This window comes from Elephantulus edwardii, unplaced genomic scaffold (genome assembly GCF_000299155.1).
Source record: "Elephantulus edwardii isolate Elephantulus edwardi_28Jun2011 unplaced genomic scaffold, EleEdw1.0 scaffold00082, whole genome shotgun sequence".
NCBI lineage: Eukaryota > Metazoa > Chordata > Mammalia > Macroscelidea > Macroscelididae > Elephantulus > Elephantulus edwardii.
This window is the reverse complement of record NW_006399832.1, coordinates 4,671,715-4,696,160: the sequence shown is the minus strand read 5'-3', so window position 1 is coordinate 4,696,160 and position 24,446 is coordinate 4,671,715. Positions and strand designations below refer to the sequence as shown.

Here is a 24,446-nt window from a genome sequence, read left to right as displayed (position 1 = left end):
AGTTTAGAGAAAAATAACTGCTCATTTTAAAAATAGAATGACATTATTTTCTAGGGAAGAATAATTACTTATAATAAAGAAAATTTTGACATGTTAATGGAATCTTGATGAACTGAATAATATTCATTATGACCCTTACAGTAATTACAGCATAAGAACCATCAAGGTACATCAATGGAAGGTAAAGAGCCCAGAGGGAAAAGTTTAGTGAGCACATTTTTAAAATCTAAATTTTATTTATTTGGAGACAAAAAGACCCTTATTCCAGAAAATATAAAAAGAACTTACCATTCTAAAAATTCTGATGGTTTTAATAAACAGAATTTGTATAACTAAAAAGTTAAAGGAAACAATTATGAAGATATATTTATAACATCAGAGTTAAGAGTAAAATAAATGTGATTATATAGTTTGTACTAGTCAAAAGAGAAGCATTCCAATAGAAAAATGGGTAAAAACAGTCTCAATTAGAAGAAAACAACAACAACAAAGAGCAACCTCTGTAATCATGTAAACGTAATAAAGTAAAAACTGTGAAATGTCAGCGCTCTTTTAGTGGCAAATTAGGGATAATGAAAAGCATTCTCAAGCAGGGCCAGCAGTCTTTATAAAAAGTGCTTTTAGTGAAATTTAAAAACCTGGAGGTGTTCAAAGAATAAATGGAATGTTAAAATTAACACAACATAGGTTTAAAGACTACATCAACAAGGAGTCAAGGAAGTTGTTCTATAGTCACTTGGATAAGGAAGGTTTAGAGGATATGCAAGTAGGAATGAATTAGTCACCAGGAAGGAACTGGTATCAAACACAAGAAGCTTTTTAAGCTCTGCAAATTACTGCTAGGATACTCTATGACACTGGGAAAGTTCCGTTTTATTAAACAAAAAAAGATCATGAATTTCTAAGACTCCTCTTTAATAATTACTTTGTCAAGAGCTCTGGTGGCTGAGTGGTAAGGAGTTGTGCTGCCAAGTCAAAGGCAGGTGGTTCGAGTTCACCAGGTGCTCCACAAAACAAAGATGGGCTGTCTCTTCCCATGTGATTTACAGCCTCTGAAAATCCAGAGGGTCAGCTATGTGTTGATTCTGACTCAACAGCACATTACGACAATATCATATTTTGAACATAAAGTATCTTAACTACTTATTTTTAAAATGTTTAACATGGGTGAGTTTACTGGGAAACTTACCTTTCTGAGCTTTTGCTGTTATTTCAAAATATTTCACAGTAAGATCTTGAATAGAAAGCACAGCCATGTGAGCTTTCCGTTGCCAATCAGCATCTTCTTTTTGTAGACTCTCAATTCTTCGGGGACCCAAATAATCATTCTCCATGGAAATCTTTTGAGAAGGAAAAAAAGGACATTTCCCTCTCTTTAATTTAATGGTCTTTTTAGTGCTAACACAAATATTGTCTTCTTCTTTTGCTGTAGAGGAGATCTTTGTCTATTAAGCCATTACTTTCTAACAAGTACCAATGAAGCTGTTCATGTTCTCTCGGGTTTCTTTTCCTACCACCCCTTCTCTACTTCATAAACATACTGTTAGGAATCATCACATTGGTCCCAACTTTAAGTATGTATATGTATACATATCTGTATGTGGATAATAAAATCTTCTTGTCAAACATATGCTAAGTGTATACCCCCAAATGGTCAGGTTGATTATTGTAGGGTACAGAAGTAAATTATTTTTTATTACTTCATGTAAACTAAATTTTCATGGTCAAGAACTACTTATGCCAACAAAACACTTATTGAATAAATGACATTGAAGAGTTACAAACTCAAATTTAAAAATTTAGTACATAAAAAAGTAGACCATCTGCCTACTAAAAAGACTGTATAAAAATGAAAAAAAAAACAAAAAAAACCACACACACACAAAACCCCCCCCCCAAAAAAAACAAAAACAAACTTGCTATGTAGCATTTCAAAGTTACAACTAAAATAAAGAAAAGTTTAAAATCATATAAAAGGTATAGTGCGAATGAGCTAGATGGTGGAGATTTAAGAAGCTCAGAACCCATTTCAAGTTTTCTGTTAAGAATAAATAAATAAAATCAGAAGGCACTCTGAGAAACAGAAAATCATGGCCTATTAAAAGGAACAAAATTAAGTAACAAACTATGCTTGAGTAAATCCAAATCTAGATAGCTGTGACTGTGCACTATATAGGAAGTTTCACTGTTGACCTGAAGACTTTACCTCTGTGCCATTCTGAATGCCACAGTAGCTCTGAGTAAAGATGGTCAGTCTCCTCCCATGTGATCTGTAGCCTCACAAACACAGTGGAGGGTCAACTATGAGTAGGCTTTAACTCAATGGCAGTAAGAGGGAGGGAGTGAGTCAAACATTAAAAAATTCAATATGCAGATGACACAATCCTGCTTGCTGAGGTGTAAAGAGAACTTGAAACACTTAGTGATGAAAATCAGACTACAACCTTGAGTACTGATCACTGTATTAATAAATAAAATCTTCAGCTGAGGATCAATAAGCAACACAAGAAATAAAAGTTGAAGCTGTCAAGGAATTTAATTTTCTCTTTTTCCATGCATATTAATCAACTGAAAATATCATGAATAAGGAAGAGTGAGAAAAGCTGCTATCTCTGAATCGTGTCACTAATGAAAAATATTGCTGAACAAAAGAACAAACAAATCTGCCACAGAAATGGTACATGGGGAAGAGCCCTAAGGGAAAGGCTGTTGAGATTTTGCCTCACATACTTTAGGAATGTTTTCATGAGAGGTTAGTCTAACACATGCACCCTTCCTTCACACGACTATTAATGACCATATTTTATGAATACTGACTGCTTCGTGTTCTATAAACAATGTTCAGAAACTACAGACATACATTTTTGTAGCTGTTGTTTTGGCTTTTCACTCACACAGCATCTAAAGTATTTTATTTTTATTAATTCTTTATAACTGTTGTTGTTATGTGCTGAGTCAGAAGCAACTCAGAGATCTCCGGTGGGTTTTCAGAATTTATGTGAATTGCCCAGAAGATGACTGCTAATCTTTCTCCCTCAGAAAAGCTTATAGATTTGAACCATTTGGGTTGACAGTGTAATTCCTTACCATTAAACCACCAGAGTTCCCTTTGATAACTAAAAGAAATTAAAAATTTACTTCCCACATGTTTTTTTCAAATTGGGGGGGGGGAGGGAATGTAGGGACAGGTACAAAGTTGGAAAATTAAAGAAAAAAAAAGTAAAATCATACGAGAATATTATAAGGCTAGGGGAGGGCACTTCACTTTAAAGAAGAAAATGAGTTACACTGAGAAGTATCTAATAACAGAGGGAGAATCTGAAGATGCCGTGGTATATATTCTAGAAGTCTCTAAGCAGATGGGGGAAAACTTCTTGAGCCAACAAGTACACAGATTTGCTCTTGGCAAATGAGGAACATAATGCATGGGTACAAAGTAGATTTTTTTAATTTGGCAGAAGAAAGAAGAGGGAGGAGTTTGACAATGCCAATTTTCCTGTATAAGAAGCGAAGCAAAGTAAAAGTAATTTGGTGCAGGCTAAGAAAAGAACAAAACACATCAAAATGTTTTCTGGATGATGGGCCAATATTAGAAATATGTGAAATATGCAGTAACGTGATTTTTTTTTCCAGGGCTGGAGTGGTCACACTTAGCGAGTACAGAGTCACATACTGTTGACAGGCAAAGTAAATGATTATAAATCTTTCTGTGGAAACTATTTTACGCATCTTCAGTAGTACTTTAGTTATCTATGTTAGAGAAATACCAGAAGTAGATGGCTTTAACAAACTATCTTCTCACATTTTAGGAGTTTGAATTCAGGATACCTGACCGCTCAATGGGAAGGCTTTTTCTCTCTCAGTAGGCTCTAGGAGACAGTTCTTGCCTCTTTTACAGTTTCTATTCCGTGGTTCTTTAAGACCTTTATGTGGCCTAACATCTTTATTTTCTCATCTCTGCTTGCTTTTCTATCATTTGTTGGTTAAACTTGTATCTCAAAAGTAACTAGTGTAAAATAAACTCTAAAGTATATGACCTCATTTATGCAGAAAAAGTTTATTCCTACATACAATTATATTCAAAGTATATAGGTTAAAATTCACACCACCTATTTTTGAGAGACAAAATTCAATCCACTAAATAAGATATAATAATCAATAGTATTCACTGCAAAGCTGTTTGGACTAAACAATGGATGAAAATCTGATAATACAAAGTTGTTGTTGTTATGTGCCACTGAGTCACTTGCGACTCATAGCGACTCTATGTACAACAGCTCTAAACCAATCTCACTGTCTCCGACACTCCCACGCCGATTTCCCCAGTCACTGAATCAATCCACCTCATTGAGGGTCTTCCCCTTCTGCGCTGTCTGTCCCTCTACCCTCCCAAGCATGACGTCCCTCTCCAAGGACTGGTCCCTTTGCACCATGTCCAAAGTATGTCAGATGAAGCCTCAGAATCCTTGCCTTGAAGGAACAGCCTGGTTTAACCCTCTACAGGATGAACCTCTTCGTTCTCTTACCAGCCCATGGTACATTCAATACTCTTCTCCAGCACGACAGCTCAAAGGCATCAATACTCTATCATCCCTAGTCACTGTCCAGCTCTCTGATGCATAGCAAGTGATCACAAAGGCCATAGCCTATTTCAGGCACACCTTAATCTCCATAGTGACACCAATGCTCTCCAGTACTTTGGAGAGGTCCCTAACAGTAGACTTTCCCACTGCAAAATGTCTTTTAATTTCCTGGCTGCCAAGAGTGTTGACTGTGGAGCCAAGCAAACTAAAGCTGTGAACAATCTCAATCTCTTCACCATCCATCCTGATGCTGCCAACTGGCCCAGTGGTGAGAATCTTTGTCTTCTTGACAATGAGCTTTAATCCATATCGAAGGCTGCAATCCTTGATCTTCTGCAGCAAGTGCTTCAGGTCCTTCTCAAGTACAGCAAACAGGTTTGTGTCATCTGCATAATGTAGACTGTTGATTGATCTTCCAGCAATCCTGATACCACACTTCTCCTCATAGAGCTCAGCCTCATGGATAATCTGTTCTGCATATAGGCTGAAAAGGTATGCAGATAGGACACATCCCTGGCGTACACCCTTCCCAATTTTGAACCATGCAGTGTTCCCTTGCTCTGTTCTGACGACTGCCTCCTAGTCCAAGTATAGGTTTCGCATTAGCATGATCAAGTGTTCTGAGGGTCCCATTGTTCTCAGAGTCAGCCAGTTTGTTATGATCCACACAGCCAAACACCTTTGCATAATCAAGGAAACACAGATAAAACATTCCTCTGGTATTCCCTGCTTTAAGCTAAGTCCCATCTAACATTAACTATGAGATATCTTTAAAATACAAGTCTATGTAAGAGTAAGGAGCTCTGGTGGTTCAGTACTCAAGGAGTTACACTATTAACCCAAAAGCACACTCACTCAGATCAAATCCATCATCTGCACTGTGGGAGAAAGATGAGCAATTTCCTTCCATGTGATTTGAAGCCTCTGAAAATTGAGTGGAGGGTCAGCTGAGCCTCAGTTTCTATTTGGTGGTACATAACAATAACCACCTTTGTTATTCAGATGACCTTGCTTGCCAAACTGAGGACCTGAGGCATCTGTTGCAGTAGGTCAAGGACTACACCCTTCAATATGGATTAAAGCTCAACATCAAGAAAACAAAGATTCTCACCACTGAGCCAATTGGCAGCATCATGATATGATAAACAGAGAAGAGACTGAGATTGTTAGAAATTCCAGCTTGTTTCCATAATCAACACTCTTGGCACCCGTCAATTAATAAAAAGATTAATTCAACTGGGATCTGCTGTCAGGAACCTCTCCAGAGCACTGAAGAGCAGTGATGTCAGTCTGGAAACTAAGGTGTGACTTATCCAAGCTACTGTCTCTGCAATTGCTTGCTATGCATCAGAGACAATGACCAGGGCTAACAGAAAGAGAACTGATGCCTCACTATGCGTATGAGAGCTAGACAATGACTAAGGATGACAGAAGAACTGATGTCCTGATAAAAGAACCATGGCCTGGCTCAGGTGCACCTTAAGTCTCTAGAATGACTTTGTTGCTCTTTTGCACTCTGGAGAGGTTTTTCCCAATGCAACTTGTCTTGATTTCTTCACCGCTGGTGCCAAGGGTGCTGATTGTGGATCTGAGCAAAATGAAATCATTAACAACCTCAATCTTTTCTCCATCTGTCATGAGGCTGTTTAGTGACCTGGTGGTGAAATCTCTAGTTTGTTGAGATGTATTTTAATCCATTAGCAACATAAAATCCAAACATGTTTAGAGGTTCCAGTTGGAGAATAATTGTGAATTGCAAATTTATTTAAAAATCTAACACATGGAATGAGCCCAAATATCCAAACACAACTGAGTGGATTGAAAAATTATAGTACATTCACACTATGGAATACTATGCAACACGCACGAACAATAATCTTGTAAATTAACTTAGGAGGGATGCTAAGTGAACTAACTAAGTCCCTAAGGACAAATATTGTGTAAGGCTATTATTGTAGAACGAGTATGAGGATGAAGGGGTAGGGTACAAGCACAGGGATGAGGATGGGGAGGGGTGTTTAATCAGAGTTATACAATTTGATGGATGGGGATGAAGGAAAAGGGAAAGAAAGATCTGGTGTGAAAACAATGTATTCAAACTTGTGTGTTTGTGTGTGCGTGTGTAAAAAAGCTAACAGATGAGAAAAGTGACATTTAGTCAAGATTGGTTAAGGCCTGAAGGCCTTCAAACCTACCAGATGCTCTGCTGGAGGAGGGGCAATCTCCTCCTGTATCAATCAGATCCAATTCGACGGTATGTACATACATATACACACATGTATACACACACACACAAAATTAAAAAGAAATTTTAAAAAAATTATTTAAGGAACAATGCTATTAATTTATAGTTTGATCAGTTTAAGAACTGTCCTCAGATTTGGCACAAATGGCTATGTGCTCAGTTACTACTACTGATAAGTTGATGTTTTGAATTCACACACACATATATCCTGGGAGAAAGAATAGACATTTGCTTCCAAAAGTCACAAATCATATACAGTGCACACATCAAACTGTCGTGAGTTAGAATCAAGTCCATGATAGTGCGATTAAAAAAATAAAGATTAAATATTTTTAATCATCACATCCTCAGAAAACTACTATGTGACATTAATAGAGTACTTTCCATAATCTTCTTCAGACACTGTGAGGATGAACAATTGATTTAAGACCTTCAACATTTTTCATATACTGTTCAGGTGCTATGCATATGAAAGCCGGACAGTGAATAAGAATTCCAGAAGAAGAATTGATGCCTTTGAGCTGTGATGTTGGAGAAGAGTACTGAATACCCCATGGGCTGTCAAAAGCTCAAACAGATGTCTTGGAGAAAGTGCATTCAGAGCATTCTTTGGAGGCAAGGATGGCAAAGTTTCATTTCACATACTTTAGTAATGTTGCTGGGAGAGGCTACTTCTTAGAGAGGGACATCATGCTTGAAAAAGTGGAGCGCTGGTACAGAGAGAAAGATCCTCACTCAACCTGGGGGATCGATGCAGTGACTGCCGTGATAGATAGACCACACAGTGTGTCAGGAATTGTGAGGATGGCACAGGATAGGACAGGGTTCAGATCTGTTTATAGGCTTGCTAAGGCTCTTACTCAATTCAAAAGCACCTAACAACATCATCTCTCCTGTAAGGCAACATATGATGAATTTTTGTTTCATGTTTCATGAAATTCTTCTGTGTCTTCCAATTCCTTCCGATACAGTGACTCAGTATATTCTTTCCAGCTTCTTTTAATACTTCCTGGATCATTTAGCATTCTGCCGAAAGCATCCTTGATTATAGCAACTCGAGGTTTGAATTTGTTCTTCAGTTTCTTGAGCTTAAGATATGCTGAGTGAGTTCGGCTCTTTTGATTTTCTGACTGCTTTGAAGGAAATGGCAAAAAATAAGGCTCCAGGAATAGATGATATACCATTGACATATTTCAGTTAACAGATGCTGCCATGGACGTGCTCACCAAGTTGTACCAAGAAATCTGGAGAACAACCACTTGGCCAACTGACTGGAAGAGATCGATACTTGTTCCTATCCCAAAGAAAGGTGACCCAACAGAATGTGGAAACTACAGAAAAATCTCACTGATTTCACATGCAAGCAAGATTTTACTGAAGATTATCCAAAACAACTGGAACTGCACATCAACAGAAAGCTACCAGAAGTCCAGGCTGGGTTTAGAAGGGGTTGTGGTACTAGAGATATTGTAGCTGATGTTAGATGGATCTTTGCTGAAAGCAGGGAATACCAGAGGAATGTCTATCTGTGTTTCATTGACTATGCAAAGGCATTTGACTGTGTAGATCATAACAAACTATGGTTGACTCTGAGAAGAATGGGAATCCCAGAACACTTGATAGTTCTAATGCGAAACTTATACTTGGACCAGGAGGCAGTCGTCAGAACAGAGGAAGGGAACACTGCATGGTTCAAAATGGGGAGGGCGTACGCCAGGGATGCATCCTATCTCCATACCTTTTCAACCTATATGCAGAAGAGATTATCCGGGAGGCTGGGCTCTATGAGGAGAAATGTGGGGTCAAGATTGGTGGACGACTTATCAACAATCTGCGTTATGCAGATGACACAACCCTGCTTGCTGAAACTGAAGAGGACCTGAAGCGCCTGCTGCAGAGTGTCAAGGACTACAGCCTACAATATGGATTGAGGCTCAATGTCAAGAAGACAAAGATTCTCACCACTGGACCAATTGGCAGCATCAGGATGGATGGTGAAGAGATTGAGATGGTACACAGCTTTAGTTTGCTTGGCTCCATAGTCAACAGTCTTGGCACCAGCACCCAGGAAATTAAAAGGCGCATTGCCATGGGAAAGTCTGCTGTTAGGGACCTCTCCAAAGTACTGAAGAGCAATGGTGTCTCTCTGGAGACTAAGGTGCATCTAATACAGGCCATGGTCTTCGCAATCACCTGTTATGCATCAGAGAGTTGGACAATGACCAAGGAGGATAGAAGGAGAATTGATGCCTTTGAGCTGTGGTGCTGGAGAAGAGTACTGAGAATACCATGGACTGCTAAGAAAACAAACAGATTTGTCCTAGAAAGGATTAAACCAGGTGGTTCCTTGGAGGCAAGGATTCTGAGGCTCCGTCTAACATACTTTGGACATGTTGTGAGGAGAGACCAGTCCTCAGAGAGGGACATCATGCTTGGGAGGGTGGAGGGACGGCGCAGGAGAGGAAGGCCCTCTATGAGGTGGATTGATTCAGTGACTGGGATAATTGGGATGGGAGTGTCGGAGACAGTGGGATTGGCACAGGACAGAGCGGAGTTTAGGGCTGTTGTACACAGGGTCGCTATGAGTCGCAGGCGACTCAACGGCACATAACAACAACAACAAGATGAATTTATTTTATTTTAGGTTTTAGCACTGTAAGAAAAACAATCTCTTCTAAATATAAATAGCTTATTCCCTCACTTCAAAAGTTATGAAACCTACCTTACTGCTCTTCTTTTACTGGCTGGCAAAAAAAAAAAAAGAATTAATAATCATTGGCAACAGCATGACAGATGAAGAGACTGTTAAAAATTTCAGCTTGCTTGGTTCCACAAACAACACTCTTGGTATCAGCAGCCAGGAAATAAAAAGATGAATTACAGTTGGAAAATCTGTTCTCTGGCACCTCTGCAGCTTACTGAAGAGCAATGAGGTCAGTCTAGAGACTAAGGTGCACCTGATCCAAGCCAGTCTTTGCAATTACTTGCTATGCGTCAGAGAGCTGAACAATGACTAAGGATGATACAAGAAGAATCAATGCCTTTGAACTGTGGTGCTGGAGAAAAGTCTTGAACATACTATGAGAACAAACAGGTCTGTCCAAGAAAGGGTGAAACAGGCTGCTCTTTGGAAGCAAAGATGTTGAAGCTCCATCTCACATTTATACTCATACTTTAGGCATGTTGCCAGGAGGGACCAGTCCTTAGAGAAGGACATCATGCTTGGAAGGGTGGACAGCAGCACAAGAAAGGAAAAACCTGGATCAGATGAATTGACTCAGTGACTGTGGTAATGGGATAGATGTGTCAGAGACAATGAAATTGGCTCAGGATAGAACAAGGTTCAGAGCTCTTGTATACAGGATTGGTATGAGTCAAAAGTGACTCAATGGCCTATAACAACATTGTTGTTGTGTACTGTGGAGTTGGAACCGACCTATTGCTGACTCTCCAGCAGGTTTTCAGAGGCAGTTAATTACACAAGAATGCCCATCTTTCTCCCATGGAGCAACTGGCACACTCAAATTGCAGGCCTTTTGGAGCCTTTGGAATTACAGTGTAGCTTCTTGCCACTAGGCCACCAGAGGTCTCTAACAACAACACAGAACACTAACAATGCTTTAAGAGTTTTTAGTAACACAGTAAAATATGCATGGGAAAATATTAAATGAAGACGGGGGTGGGGGCGAAATCAGATATCACTTCAAATAGGTATGTCAAAAAAATGGGGGGGACACAGAATACATCAAATGTATTATTATTAATGCCTTTTGGGGAGTTTGATTATGGCTGGGGTTTCTGTCCCCCTGTTTGAAATCTCTCACACTTTACAGATTTTATTTACTGAACATACATTGCTTTTATAATTACAAACAAGAAAAAAAATGTTTGAATTTATTCCTAGGGTCACAAGTCATACCAACTAGACAGACATCATCTGCAAAGTTTCCTGTTTCTACCAGGCAAACAATGAACTCTTGCTTTTATATGAGACCTAGCAAAAAAAGAAAATAGAGTTCCTTCTTTTTTCTTCCCAAATGTAGAGATATGATCGGAACACAAATGTCTTACTAGTTCTGAAACAAAATTATGTTAATTCCATTTCTTGGGGTTTCGTTTTTTTCTTAAAAAAGTGTCAAGCAAACAAAAGAAAGCTAGCAGTGGTAGTCTGATTCTTATTATCTTATTTTTTATTCATCTGGATTAGATTTTTATTTAAATTTTCAGAAGATACTATAATTCTAACATGCTGTAGGACTCAAATAATGCTACTATTTCAGGGTATTTTTATTTTCAGAGATGAAAAATGTTATGACACAGGTCTGGCTAGAATACACCAAGACAACAGGTATAAATGGTCAAGGTACAAAATTTACGTAAGATGTTCAAGAAGGAATGACAATTCTTAAACAAATTCTTACAAAATATTATAGTTATTAAAGATAGTAAAGAGCATCTCTGGTTAAAAAAAAGGATACTGATATGTTAAAATGTTAATATTTCCATGGTGGTTTTTCTCCCAAGACTTCAGACAAAAGTTATTTAATGTTATCAGTGGGTAAATGGCATCTAGTTATCTAGATCAAGAGGCAATTCCATTATGTAACTGTGGAGGGCTTTTAAGAGAGGTGGGATATGACAATCAAATATAGAATATATGGGGTAAAGAGTATCATATTCAAAACATAATGGAAGTAAGAAGCAATATGACCAAAAGCAGCTGTTAGGTGTTGATGAGTCAACTAAAATAGTGCACCTATGAACAGAACTGAAAATCTAGAGGGAGGTATGTAGAGGGTATGACAAGGAATAGGGCCCAAACTTACAGGTTAAAAAATAAAACTAGGGAGCTCTGGTAGCCTAGTGGCAAGAAGTTGCACTGCAATCCCAGAGGAATGAGGTTCAAATCCACCAGATGCTCTGCTGGAGAAGGAGGGGCAATCTCCTCCTGTACCAGTCAGATCCAATTTGATGGTACACACACAAAATAGTAAAATAAAGAAAAAAAAAGAAAAAAACTAATGGGAGATAAGACTAGAAAAGTGGGTTGTGGTCACTGTGAGGAAGTCATTAAGTGTTAGGTTGGTGAGTCTGTACTAATTTGTTATGCAAACGGAAACCACTGTGGAATCTTAACATTGTCATATTTAAGCTTCATTTTAGATTTAAGGATTCAAGAGAGTTGCTTTGTTATAACAAATGATCACAATTTGTAGAGTTCTTTATTGAGATTATTCTGACTTTAAAACACATTTATAACTAAGAGTCGAACTCATAAGTATAAAATAGAGATTTAGGAAATCATACATTTTAGTACCAATTTACAAGTTTTTTTATTATGATACAAGTCCTTTTCAATGGCATAATAAAGCTTTTCTCAACAGAAAACAAAGAAAAATACAGTAGTGACAGAATTTGCATTATTGTTTTCAGAAAGAAAATTTAAACTCATAATTGGGGGTAAACACTGGATCAATAGAATGATCCTAAAATATAACTGTTCTTAATGGACTTCTCAAACTCAGTAGCCTGAACATCTACCCAATTTTTAAAGAACCTCCATGAGGATTGTTATATCTAACACCTTAATGTAAATTACTTAACTCTTTCCTATTCCCTAACTTGTAAAGTTTGAAGATATGTGTAAATTCTTGTCTCTCAACCCCAAAGGTCTTTTCTATATTCTGCCTTCTGGTATGTGGGCTGTGGTTCTACAAACCAAATTTGTTATGTGCCTACAAAACTAAGTGGAAGCATACAATAAGGTCTCCAAGGATGGAAATCTGTATGGGAGCCGACTGGCAGGTCTGTTCACCTGAGGAATCACATGGTGGATTTAAATTATTCCTTTTGATTAGTAGCCATTTAAGCAAGGCTCCTTAAAAGCCTGCCAACTTGGGTGCTGCACAAGCTGCTGAGTAAAAGCAAAGAAAAATACATCTATCTACTCCTCTCTAATGAATGCACTTCTGCTATTTCTGTGAACACCATTTATTCCTATACCCCAGTACTAGCAGTTTCTTCTATAACCAGTAATAAAATCCAGTTTGGAGTTTTTCCAATCCTTACAGAACCAGCTATTCTCAAATAATAAACATCACTCACCCGAGATTTGGGTCGTTCTATCAAGCTCAGATAACTTCTGTACCAGCTGTCTCCTCACAAACCCAAGTTTGACCTCCACAGGGCCCTTCCTCTAAGCTTAAATTGTATAATTCTAAACTCTTTGCTTCCTTCCCCATATTGTCTGTCCAAACCATGGGAGTAGCAATTTTTTCTTTGTGTGTGTTTTGGTTTGTTTTGAAGTGGTGACTACCTCTGTAATACCAAGAGCATACCCTTACTTTTTAATTATCTGGTTAAATCTTTCTATCTAGTTAACATTCATTATATTCAGGTGCTCCTTGCTTAACTAACTGGTTTCAATCAGAGTCAACAGATACTAGTAGAATAGAAATTTAATAAACTGAACACAGCAGTATTCAAAGTTCAAAAGCATCAACTTGGACCATTAAGATTATAAATATTTTTCAGTTGTATGATTAAACACTGTATTTATCTGTAGAAAATGAAAGTTCGAAAACTCGCAGTAGGCCTTTTTGACAACAAAAAACAACAAAATGCCAAGACAATTTGAAATTAACCATTTGCTGTTGGATCCATTACGTTTACCTACACACCCCCCCCCCAACACCAGCTTGCTTTGTATGCTCATTTTAAAATCACTCTCTCTCTCACACACACATTCTCTCTCTCTCTCTGACACAGTCTCCCACCAGCTTGCCTTGTATGTTTATTTTAAACTGACTTCTAAAACTTACTAGCCATAATGTGGGAGCTGATTGCTAAAGAACTTATTGTTTATTGCATTAAGCTGGGATACTAAGTTCTTTTCCTAACTTGGCAATTTTGAAGATGTACAGCTTTGGTCAGCTGAATCATGTGCTAAAAAAGCAGTGACACCTCTGTTTGCAAATTTAATGCTAGAAAGAAAACAGTGCCTGTTTTAAACATGGAAAAAACTCTGTGTCGGTTTAGGTAGCCAGGATAGCGAGACCGGTTTATATAAACTAGTATAAAGTATATCACATGCTTGGATACTAGATTTCATATGAGAAACTTAACATAGTAGTCTTGACTATTACTGTTGTTAGAGCAGTGAAAGACAAAACCCCAGATAGTCTTTGGTAAAATAAATGCCATTATAAACTCAACAATATACTGATGTAATTTCTGGCAAATATACAGGCCCAGAAATCACCTGAAAGTTACTTTTGAAAGATTTAACAGAATCACATAATCAATCGTTATAATTATTCATGCATTTTTATATTGAAAGCAATATTTACTAATACATTCCACACAAGAGTGTGAAATAATGCCTCTTACCCCACCTCCTTTTTTTTTTCACAGATGAGAGAACTTTAAAGATAAGGAATCAAAGGGAAACAGCTGAGGTAATTGCCTTTATTTATAGTGGTATCACTGTAGTTCAGTGTTCATGCACAATGATTTAATACTGCACTGTATACAAAAACATGAGGACTTTACAGTTCATTCATGGTTAATCTTCTGCTTGGAATTTTCACTTCATATATACAAATTCAGAACCTACATTTTGTGTTGGCAGTGCAGTTCTTCACCACGAAGCCACCAGAGCTCCCTATTAACATCCTATGTAAACGTGATATAATTAACATTACATGCAAATAAAATCTTGTTCACAGCCAGAACAGAATTGACAGAAAACTGCTCAAAGTTTAAGTTGTATTTAGAAAAGGCTGTTAAATGTTGTCCAGGTTTCTTTGCCAAGAATATGTTGTTGTCCAAAACGCCTATTTAGCTTTTAAAGACAGAACACCACTCTTTGCTTTAAGTATGTACGGAATGTTATAAAGGACATAGTAGCAGCGGTGGTGAGACATGCAAATGGTGGGGAGACAGAAATACACATGTGTAATGAACTCACTAATTAAAATAAACACACACAAAACCAAATGGTTATGGCATGAAGGATGTATGAAGTCAGACGGAATGGGATGAAAGCAGAGAATACCAGAGGATGTATTTTGTGTTTTATTGACTATGCCAATACACTTGACTGCATAAGATTATAAAAATTATGGCTAACATTGAGAAGAATGGAAATACCAGAACATTTAATTGCGCTAATGTGAAACCTTTACCTAGACCAAAAGACTGCTTATCAAAAAAAGAGCAAGGGAACACTGCATGGTTTAAAATAAAAAGGTGTGTCTGAGAGTGATATGTTCTCCACACTTGTTCAATCTGTCTGCTGAGCAAATAATTCTAGAAGCTGGACTATATGTGGAAAAAAATGTGGAATCAGATAGGACAAAGATTCACTAGCAACTTACATTATGGAGACAACAAAACTTTTCTGTACTACAAGTTAAGAGGATGTGAAACACTTGTCACAGAAAATTAAACTCTTCAAAATGAATTACATCTCAACATCAGTAAGACAAAAATCCTCACTACTGGACCAACAGACAACATTATGACAGATGGAGAAAGACTGTCAACAATTTCATCTTACCTGGATCCATAAACCCCCTTGGTACCAGCAGCCAAGAAACAAAAGATATATTGCTTTGGGAAAATCTGCTGTCAAGGCACCAATGTGCTAAAAAGCAACAATGTCAGTTTAAAAACTAAGGTGCTATTCACTTCTACAACACATATACTGAAACTGGAACTATACAGAGAAGATTAGCATGGGCCCTGCTAGTAATACTTGAAAACTAAGGTGTACCTGATTCAAGTCATGGGTTGTTTTATGTTTTGGGGTGTCCCCCCCACATACCTGCTATGTATCTGAAAGTTGGGAGTGAGAGTAAGGATGACAGAAGGACTAAGGTGCAACCCAGTGATGGGTTCGAGTGATGGTGCTGAAGAATATGCCCTTAACTGCCAAAAGAACAAATATATCTTGGAGATAGTTCAACCAGTGTGCTCCTTGGAGGCAAGGATGACAAAATTTTGTGTTACATACTTAGGCCGTACCATTAGGAGCAGCCTGTCCTTGGAAAAAGACATAAGGCTTGGAAAAGTGGAGGGTCAATGAAAGAGAAAAAGACCCTGGACAAAATGGGCTGACACAAAGACTATGCCAATGGGCTCAAGTATATCAGAGATGGTAAGGATGGCACAAGGTTCAAGTCCATTGTTCATAGGGCTAGGAGTCATGATCGACTAGATGGCACTTTAGAAAAATTACTAATTTTGCAAATCTTAACAATTATGGCTAACATAATTTGAAAAGAATGGAAATACTGGAACCCTTAATTGCGTTCATGGGAAACCTTCACATAGTCCAAGAAGTTGTCCAAACACAAAAATGGAACCCTACAAGGTTTAAGAAAAAACAAAAAAATAACCAAAAAAAAAACACACATCAGGGCTGCATCCTTTCTCCATACTTATTCAATCTTTATGGTGAACAAATCATTCCAAGAAGCTGGACTATATGAAAAAGAATGTGGCATCAGTATAAGAGGAAGACTCATCAGAGACCTTTGTTATGGAGAAGCAAACTTCGCTTGCAGAAAACGAAGGAGACTTCAAGGTTGGCAGAAGATCAAAGACTACAGCCTTCAATATGGGTTACATCTGAACATCAAAAGAACCAAAATTGTCATCCCTGGACCAGTATTATAATAGATGGAGAAAAGACTGAAAATGTCAACAATTTTATTTTACTTGGATCCACAATCAACACCCAGAACAGAAGAATCAAGGAATCAAAAAATGTGCTGAACTGGGAAAAATCTCTTGTCAAAGATCTCAAGTTCTAAAGATTAAAGCTGTTAAAGACTAAGGTGCACCTCATCCAAGTGATGGAATTTTCAATTGCTTCATATGCATTTTAAAGTTGGACACTGTGGTGTGTGTCAAGGGTTTATAGTTCAAAATGGCTTTCCTGGCAAAGGACCTTGACTTTCACAATATGAGAGGGAACAGAGTGTATATAATCATTATGGAATTGGTCAGTTTCCCCCATCCTACCAAGTTAAAATTAGTAGATTTAGCAGAGAAAATGGGATTCTCAACTACCCATAAGGAATAGAAAGTATGGAGTATAATGTACTTACTTCCTTTGGGGCCAGACACCAGGATCTACATAAGAGCAGTAGCAGCCTCAGCAGAGAAATCAGACTAACATGAGACAGAGCTGAGTTGGGAACTCTGCGCCAGGAAACCGGAGCCAGAGCTCTGTGCTGAAGTTTTCTAGAGGACTATGGGAAGACACCATAACAGGCAAGACTAAGGGAATTTTTAGAACACTGACCCAAGACATATAAGACTGAAGATCAAAGTGTTAGTGAAAACATTCAAGAAGTTGTCTGGACTGAGCAGTTGTATACATGAGAAACTGTCTAAATTGAGGGATTGTATCCTGCTGCCAACCTAAATTCAGCCTGCTGACATGTCTCATAAACACTGTAAAGGTTGGTATGGTTCTGTGAGATCTAGGTAGTCACTGCAACATATTTTGGACCCAGCAGAGCAGTAAAACTAGTGCTGGAATTAGAAGAAGTAGGTACAGGAGTATGGGAGACCATGCCTTATAGCAATCATTTTTGTACTGTATATACTGTTGAAAGGGAAAGTTTCCTTTTTGGAATTAGCAGAGATCAGTTCTGGCCATCCTTATCTGCCTACACTTGTCTTATAAGAATGAATAAGGAAGAGAGAAGCAATAATTGAAGAAGGTAACAATTATAAAAACCTAAGTATTTTATTCCAGCTTTTCTGTCTTATCTAGAAAAATTGACTCTTAAAATTGAGAAATGTCATCTATGCATTTTTACAGAAATTTTTTAACTTCTATTTTTGTCAATGATACATTTTAATGACATTCTGTGCATGTTGTAAGTAATTAAAAATCAAAGTGCTTTTTTTCTTCTTGAGTATCCAGTTGTTCCACCAATGGTTTAAAAACTGTTTTGGCTGTTCTAGGTCTTTTTGCTTTTCCACTATGAATTTTAGAACTGGCAAGCCAAATTTCTTAAAACAACCTGAAATGGTATAATAGAAATGGTATAATAGCATTTTCTAAATTATTAATGATTTAGCTTTCAATTTTTTACTTTGTAATTTTCAGGGTAAAGGAATTCCATGTAGCTTGTTTATGCTCATCCTCCTATAACTGCCAAATGTTTCTTGCTAGAAGACTGAAAATGGCATTTATTTTTTTTCCCAACAATGACCCTGATTCTATTATAGTGTCAAACTCATATTATTTCGAATAGTTATCTTCTAGGTTCCTTTCTATTTTCTATGTAATTAATCATGTTACCTACAAATAAAGAGGGCTTTCATCTCCCCTTCCTCTTGTTTTTCTGACATAGTTATGAACTCCAGAATAACACTGAAAAGAAGTTGTGATTATTCTTTTAATTTTGGATGAAAAGCATTCATTCATTCATCCTTAAGTTCAATGTTAGTTAGGTTTTCCATACACGCCCTTTATTAGGATGCTCAAGATCTCTTCTACTACTGGTTTGTTGAAAATGTTTGTCATTTGTGGGTATTTAGCTTGGATAAATGTTTTTCGGTATTTCTAAAAAGAGTACATTTTTCCTTTATTCAGACAAAACAGTTACATGGATTTATCTTTTTCCAGCTTATTTTTATTGTTGAGAACATACATAAGTAGAATATAAAAAAAATTACATTTAATTCATTATGTATAGCACAAAAATAATAAAGAGATCTTAAATAAAAACATAAATATGCACATAATTCAGCAACATTATATTCTTTGGCTTCTGTATTCTCACTCCTCTTCCAGACTTATTTTTCTCCTTAAGTTTCCTACCTAATCTTGAGAGTTCCTGTCAAGATTGATCCTTTTTTAATAAACCTCAAAAAAACACAATAGTTAAGGCAAAAACACTCCCCTTAAAAGTTTGAATATTCTAATCCTGTCATTTGAGTCTGTGGTTTTATTTCTGGGAAGGTTTAAACGATGACTTAACGAGAATCTATTTCCCTTTAAAAATCTGTCTGAGTAATGTACATTTTTCTAAATGTGTTTATGTCACCTAAGTTGCATATATTATTTGCATAAAGTTGTTCACAATTCCTTACTTTTTTTTCATATCTATACTATCTGTAGTGATATTTGTACTTATGTTCCTGATACTGATAATGTGTGGGGTTTTGTTTTCCGTGATCAATTTAGCTAGATGCTTATAAATTTCCTTGATTAAAAATATCCTTTTATTAATTTGTCACTATTCTTATCTGTTTCCTATTTCATTGACTGCCACATCTAACTTTTTAATTTTGTATGTGTTTTTCTTTTTTCCAGCTTCTTAGAGTGGAAGCTTACAAGTAGATTCAAACCCTTTCTCTTCTGTAATGTAGCATTTAAAGACATGAATTTCTCTCTAAGCATAGTTTTAACCATATCCCTTTACATCTTGCCAAGGGTTCAGCTGGAAATTTAAAGTACCTAATAACTCATTTTCCACAAAGAAACAGAAACAAAAGATCATCAGCAAAAGAAAAACTTCAGTACCAAATGAATGTACCTTATGCCCATGCTCCTAGCAGTAAATCAGGATTTCTTAAACTCTGCATAGGATCATCATTTCTGGGGCATGAATATACTGACAACTGGGACTGATCAATAACTTGTAGGCTAGTTACTTCAAAAAAAAAATTTTAAAAATTGCATTTTATACCACCATCAGTGAAGTATAAATCATTATCTATGTTTTAAATAATATATACTTCTAGAATAAACCTGAATATTAAAAATATGAACACATATACAGTAAATTCAATGTGCACATTTTAACACCCAATACAACTTGTAATTAATGTAATTCTAATATAATTACTACAACAGTGAAGACCTGATTGCAAATTATTAATTCTGAACCACACAGATTATGTCTGCCAAACATATTAATTGCTATTTTAACCAAAATGTAAAGTTTATAATGGGCTTGGTAGCATATCATTTAAAACACTTGGCGGCTAGTCTCAAGGTTAGTGGTTCAAACCAACTGGCCACTGATGGGAAAGATGAAGCAAGCTTCATCCATAAAGATTAGAGCCTTGGAAAACTTATGAGGCAGCTTATTTTGTTCGACTGGGTTGCTAATAAAGGACAGTGCACTAATGTTGAAACTGAATTTGTTTTGCCCTGGGTCCTGATTCATTAGTAAAGATAAGAGAAAAAACTATACACAGATTTAGAAGGGATGAGAACAATGGGAAAAAAAAAAAGCTAAGCCTACCTTGATCTGCTGTCTTCGTAGCATGGCAAGTTCTCTCATGTCTCGGAACGGCTGGAGTAAATACTGATAGAGTTCTGTTGTGGCTTCTGCAAGGCTACTGTAGGCTTCATCTTCCATCTGATACAAGTCCAAAAGTTCCACCATGCTCTCTATATTTTTGTGCTTATCCAAGAGCTGTGAAAGAAGAAAGCCTCATTATTAAGAAAGCAGATGATATAACCAAAAAACCTAGCTTTCTATCTGCCTCTTGGAGCCCTGAACCACAGAAAGCAGAAGAAAACACCCACTGATTTTATCATTCATCACTATACCCAGGTATCTCACGACTCAAGGTCACTGCATGACATCATTCTTTTAAAAATGTTTTTAACATATTATTCCTGATCTTAGATCTCCTTATTGCCTGCCAAAGGAGCCCTGGTGGTGTCATGTATTATGTGAAAATATATATGTATCACGTTTTCACCTGCTATCTGAAAGGTTAGTGGCCTGAATCCTCAAGACCTTCCCTCTAAGGGTGGAAGATGGGCAGTCTCTTACAAGATTTATGGCCCTGGAAACACACTGCAAGATTGCTAATCATCAGAATCAGGTTTGGTGAGTGAAAGATTCTGTACTCTGTTCATACTTCAACTTAATTATATGACCATACTAAAGTGGTGATCGTGTTGTTCTTTTTCTACCTCAAATATCTATGGTCAGGGACCAGTAAGTAACTTTAACATTACATGTACTCTTAGAAGATACACAGAACCTCAGGGTCTCTTCTAGATCTATAGAGTCAGAATATACATTTTAAGTTGATCTTTGGTAATCTTCTAAGAACACTGTTTGAGAAATTCAATTCAATAAATTCTTTAATGTTTCCATAATTTTTAGACCTACTGGAACATCATAAAGTGTTTTTAATCTGAAATAATTTCTCATTTGACTCTCTGACTATACCTACTATTATTCTACATTAGTTCAATTGGTATTAAACATCTGAATGAGAAAGCTTTGATGGATTAATCCACAGTAAATTGCAACGGTAATGTGAAGGTCACAGTAGTTCAAATCTACCAGTAACTCCAAGAGAGAAAGTAGTGTCATCTGCTTAACACAGCTTGATGAGTCATCCTGATGTCACATTCTTCTTCATATAGTCCAGCTTCTTGAATGTTTTTCTTTGCATCCAGATTGAATAGGGATGAAGAAAGGAAACAACTCTGACACAACTTTCCTGATTTTAAACCATGTAGTGTTCCCTTGTTCTGTTTGGACAACAGCTTCATGTTCTAGGTGTAGTTTTCACAGGAACACAATCATGTGTTCTGGGGTTCCCATTCTTCTCAGTGTTAACCACAATTTGTTAGGATCCACAAAGTCAAGCCTCTTGCATAGTCAATAAAACACAAATGGACATCTTTCTGATATTCTTTGCTTTCAGCCAAGATTCATCTGATATCAGCAATGATATCCCTTGTGCCACGGCTTCTTCAAAACTCTCTGCTGATTTCTGATTTGAGAAATTCAGTTCTCAAAATGCTCAAAATTTCAGGAAATTTGGAGGACAGCTACCTCGTCAACCTACTATAAGAGAGCCATATTTGTTCCCATTTCAAAAAAAGGTGAACCATGAGAATGGAAATTACCAAACAGTATCATTTCTTTCACAACCAAGTAAAATCTAGCTGAAGATTATTTCGAAATTGTTAGGCCTTTGAAAACCCTATAAACACTAAAGAAAGATAATAGATATACAGAATGAATAGGTATGGAAAAAGGTTACAACCCTGAAGCATATCTTTCCCAATTTTAAACTATGCAGTGTTCTGGAATTCTCTTTCAGCCAGGATCCTTAGTTACAATGAATTAATTTTCTCTGACAACCAACCAAGTCAAATAGGTAAAAGGTATAATGAGTTCACACTAATGACTTTTACATTAATAAAGAAATATACTCATAAACGGAAATGCAAAATAAATCACAAATTTAAATTTTCTTACTAATGACACCAAAAAAAATTGTTTAAAAAAAATATACTTCATGTTAAAGAAGAAACTTTCTGTACTTTTGGTGGGAATGTCAAGTGGTCCATCCTAAAGTCATCCATATCCAATCAAAAATATGCCATTCCCTTTTAACTTAGTCATTCCTCTTAAAGAAATCTGTCCTACAAACATACTTGCACATGTGACCAAAGATAGTTTTAAAACAGCAAAAGACCAAAATAACCTTATCTACTAGACACAAACTGGCAGACTCTGAGAAGAATGGGAATTCCAGAATATTTGATTGTGCTTATGTGAAACCTATACTTGAATCAAGAGGTAATCATCAGAACAGAGAAAAGAGACACTGCATGGTTCAAAATTTAGAAGGGATGTATTCTGTCTCTATACCTTTTCAATCTGTATGAAGAACAGGTCATTTGGGGCACTGGACTGTACGAGAGGAATGTGGCATTAGGATTGAGGAAAGATTCATCAACAACCTGCTTTATGCAGATGACACAACCCTGCAAGATTCTCACCACTGGACCAACTGACAACATTACGATAAAGAAGGAGATTGAGACTGTTGAAAGCTTCATCATTGGCAACATCATTATGGATGGTGAAGAGATTAACAGTCTTAGTTTGCCTGGCTCTACAATCAACACTCTTGGTACCTACAGCCAGGAAATCAAGAAACAAATTGCACTGGGAAGTCAGCTGTCAGGGACCTCTCCAGGGTACTGAAGAGTAGCAACGTCAGGCTGCAGACTAATGTGTGCCTGGTCTATCTAGGCCATAGCCTTCGCAATTGCATGCTATGCATCAGAGAGGTGGACAACGACTAGAGATGATAGAGAATTGATGCCTTTGAGTTGTGGTGCTGGAGAAGAGTGTTGAATGTATACCATGGACTGCAAACAGGTCAAAACAAAGGGAAGAAATGAACGTTAAGATTTCAGAACGCAGCTCGAGAAGACAAAGCAAAGTACTATAATAAAAAATGGAAATATCCGGAGTTAAAACATTTTTTTAAACAAGACTACAGTCTTCAATTTCAACATTAATGAAAATCTTCACCACTGGACCAACAGGCAACATTTTACAGATGGAGAAAAGATTGAAATTGTCAATTATTTCAACTTGATTGGATCAACACTCAACACCCTTAGTAACAACAGTCAAGAAAATAGGAGACATACTGCACTAGACAAGTCTGTCAGGGACCTCTCCAAATACTGAAGAGCAATAATGTCAGTTTGAAGACAGAGGTGCGTCTGACTCAAACCATGGTCTTTTCAGTCACTTGATATGAATCAGAGAGCTAGACAATATATAAATACAACAGGCTAACTGATGACTTTGAGTTGTGGTGGTGAAGAGTACTGTATATCCCACAGTCTGTCAAAAGAACAAACAGATATATTCTGGAAAGGGTGCAACCGGAGTTATTTGGGGCAAGGATTACAAAGCTTCAGCTTTCATACTGTAGGCATGCTGCTAGGAGAGGCTATTCCTTGGAGAAGGACATCAAGCTTGGAAAAATGGAGTCAGCCAAGGAGAGGAAGGTGTCCAGTGAGATGAACTGACACTGTGACTTCAGCAATGGGCTCTAGTCTCTCAGAGATGATAAGGATGGATCAAGATTAGGCAGGTTTCAGGACAGCTGTTCACAGGGTCACTATGAGTCATGTTCAACTCAATAGCACCTAACAACTCTGCCAAAAGAACAAACAGGTATGTCCCAGAAAAGATGCAGCCAGAGTGCTCCTTGGAGGCAAGGATGACAAAGCTTTGTATTTCATACTTTTGCATGTAACTAGGCAAGGCTATTATTTGGAAAGGGACATCATGCCTGGAAAGATGGAGGGTCAAGTGGAGAGGAAGACCCCAAAGAAAGTGGATTGACACTGTCACTTCAGCATTGGGCTCTAATGTCTCAGATATGATGAGGACTGCACAAGATAGGGTAGGTTTCAGGATGGCGGTTCATAAGGTTGCTGTGAGTCATTCTCGATTCAATGACACCTAACAACTACCCTCAAATTTTTAAAACTGGAAATTTTTTTTTTTGAAACTGCAATATGGGAACATAATACATTCTACTGAAAATTATGCAAAAACGTTTGGAGCAATATGTCAACAGACAAGTGCCAGATGTGCTGGCTGGATTCAGAAGAGGTAGTCATACTAGGGATATTATAGCTAATGTTAGATGGATCTTGGCAGAAAGCAAAGAATACCAGAAGAATGTCTATATGTGCTTCACTGACTATGCAAAGGCTTTTGACTGTGTGGATCACAAAAAGCTGTGGCTGACTCTGAGAAGAATGGGAATCCCAGAACATTTGATTGTGCTAATGT

The 24,446-nt window shown here is 37.2% G+C and overlaps 1 protein-coding gene across 1 annotated transcript in view; it reads right to left on the bottom strand.

Moving 5' to 3' along the window:
• Window positions 1-24,446, bottom strand: part of JMY (junction mediating and regulatory protein, p53 cofactor) — a 92,912-nt gene that overhangs the window by 57,354 nt on the left and 11,112 nt on the right. Inside the window, exons 2-3 of the mRNA XM_006889846.1 lie at window positions 20,106-20,279; window positions 1,190-1,340 (exon numbers count right to left, since the gene is read on the bottom strand). Of these exons, the coding sequence (XP_006889908.1) occupies window positions 1,190-1,340; window positions 20,106-20,279 (325 nt within the window). The remainder of the gene's footprint in view (window positions 1-1,189; window positions 1,341-20,105; window positions 20,280-24,446) is intronic.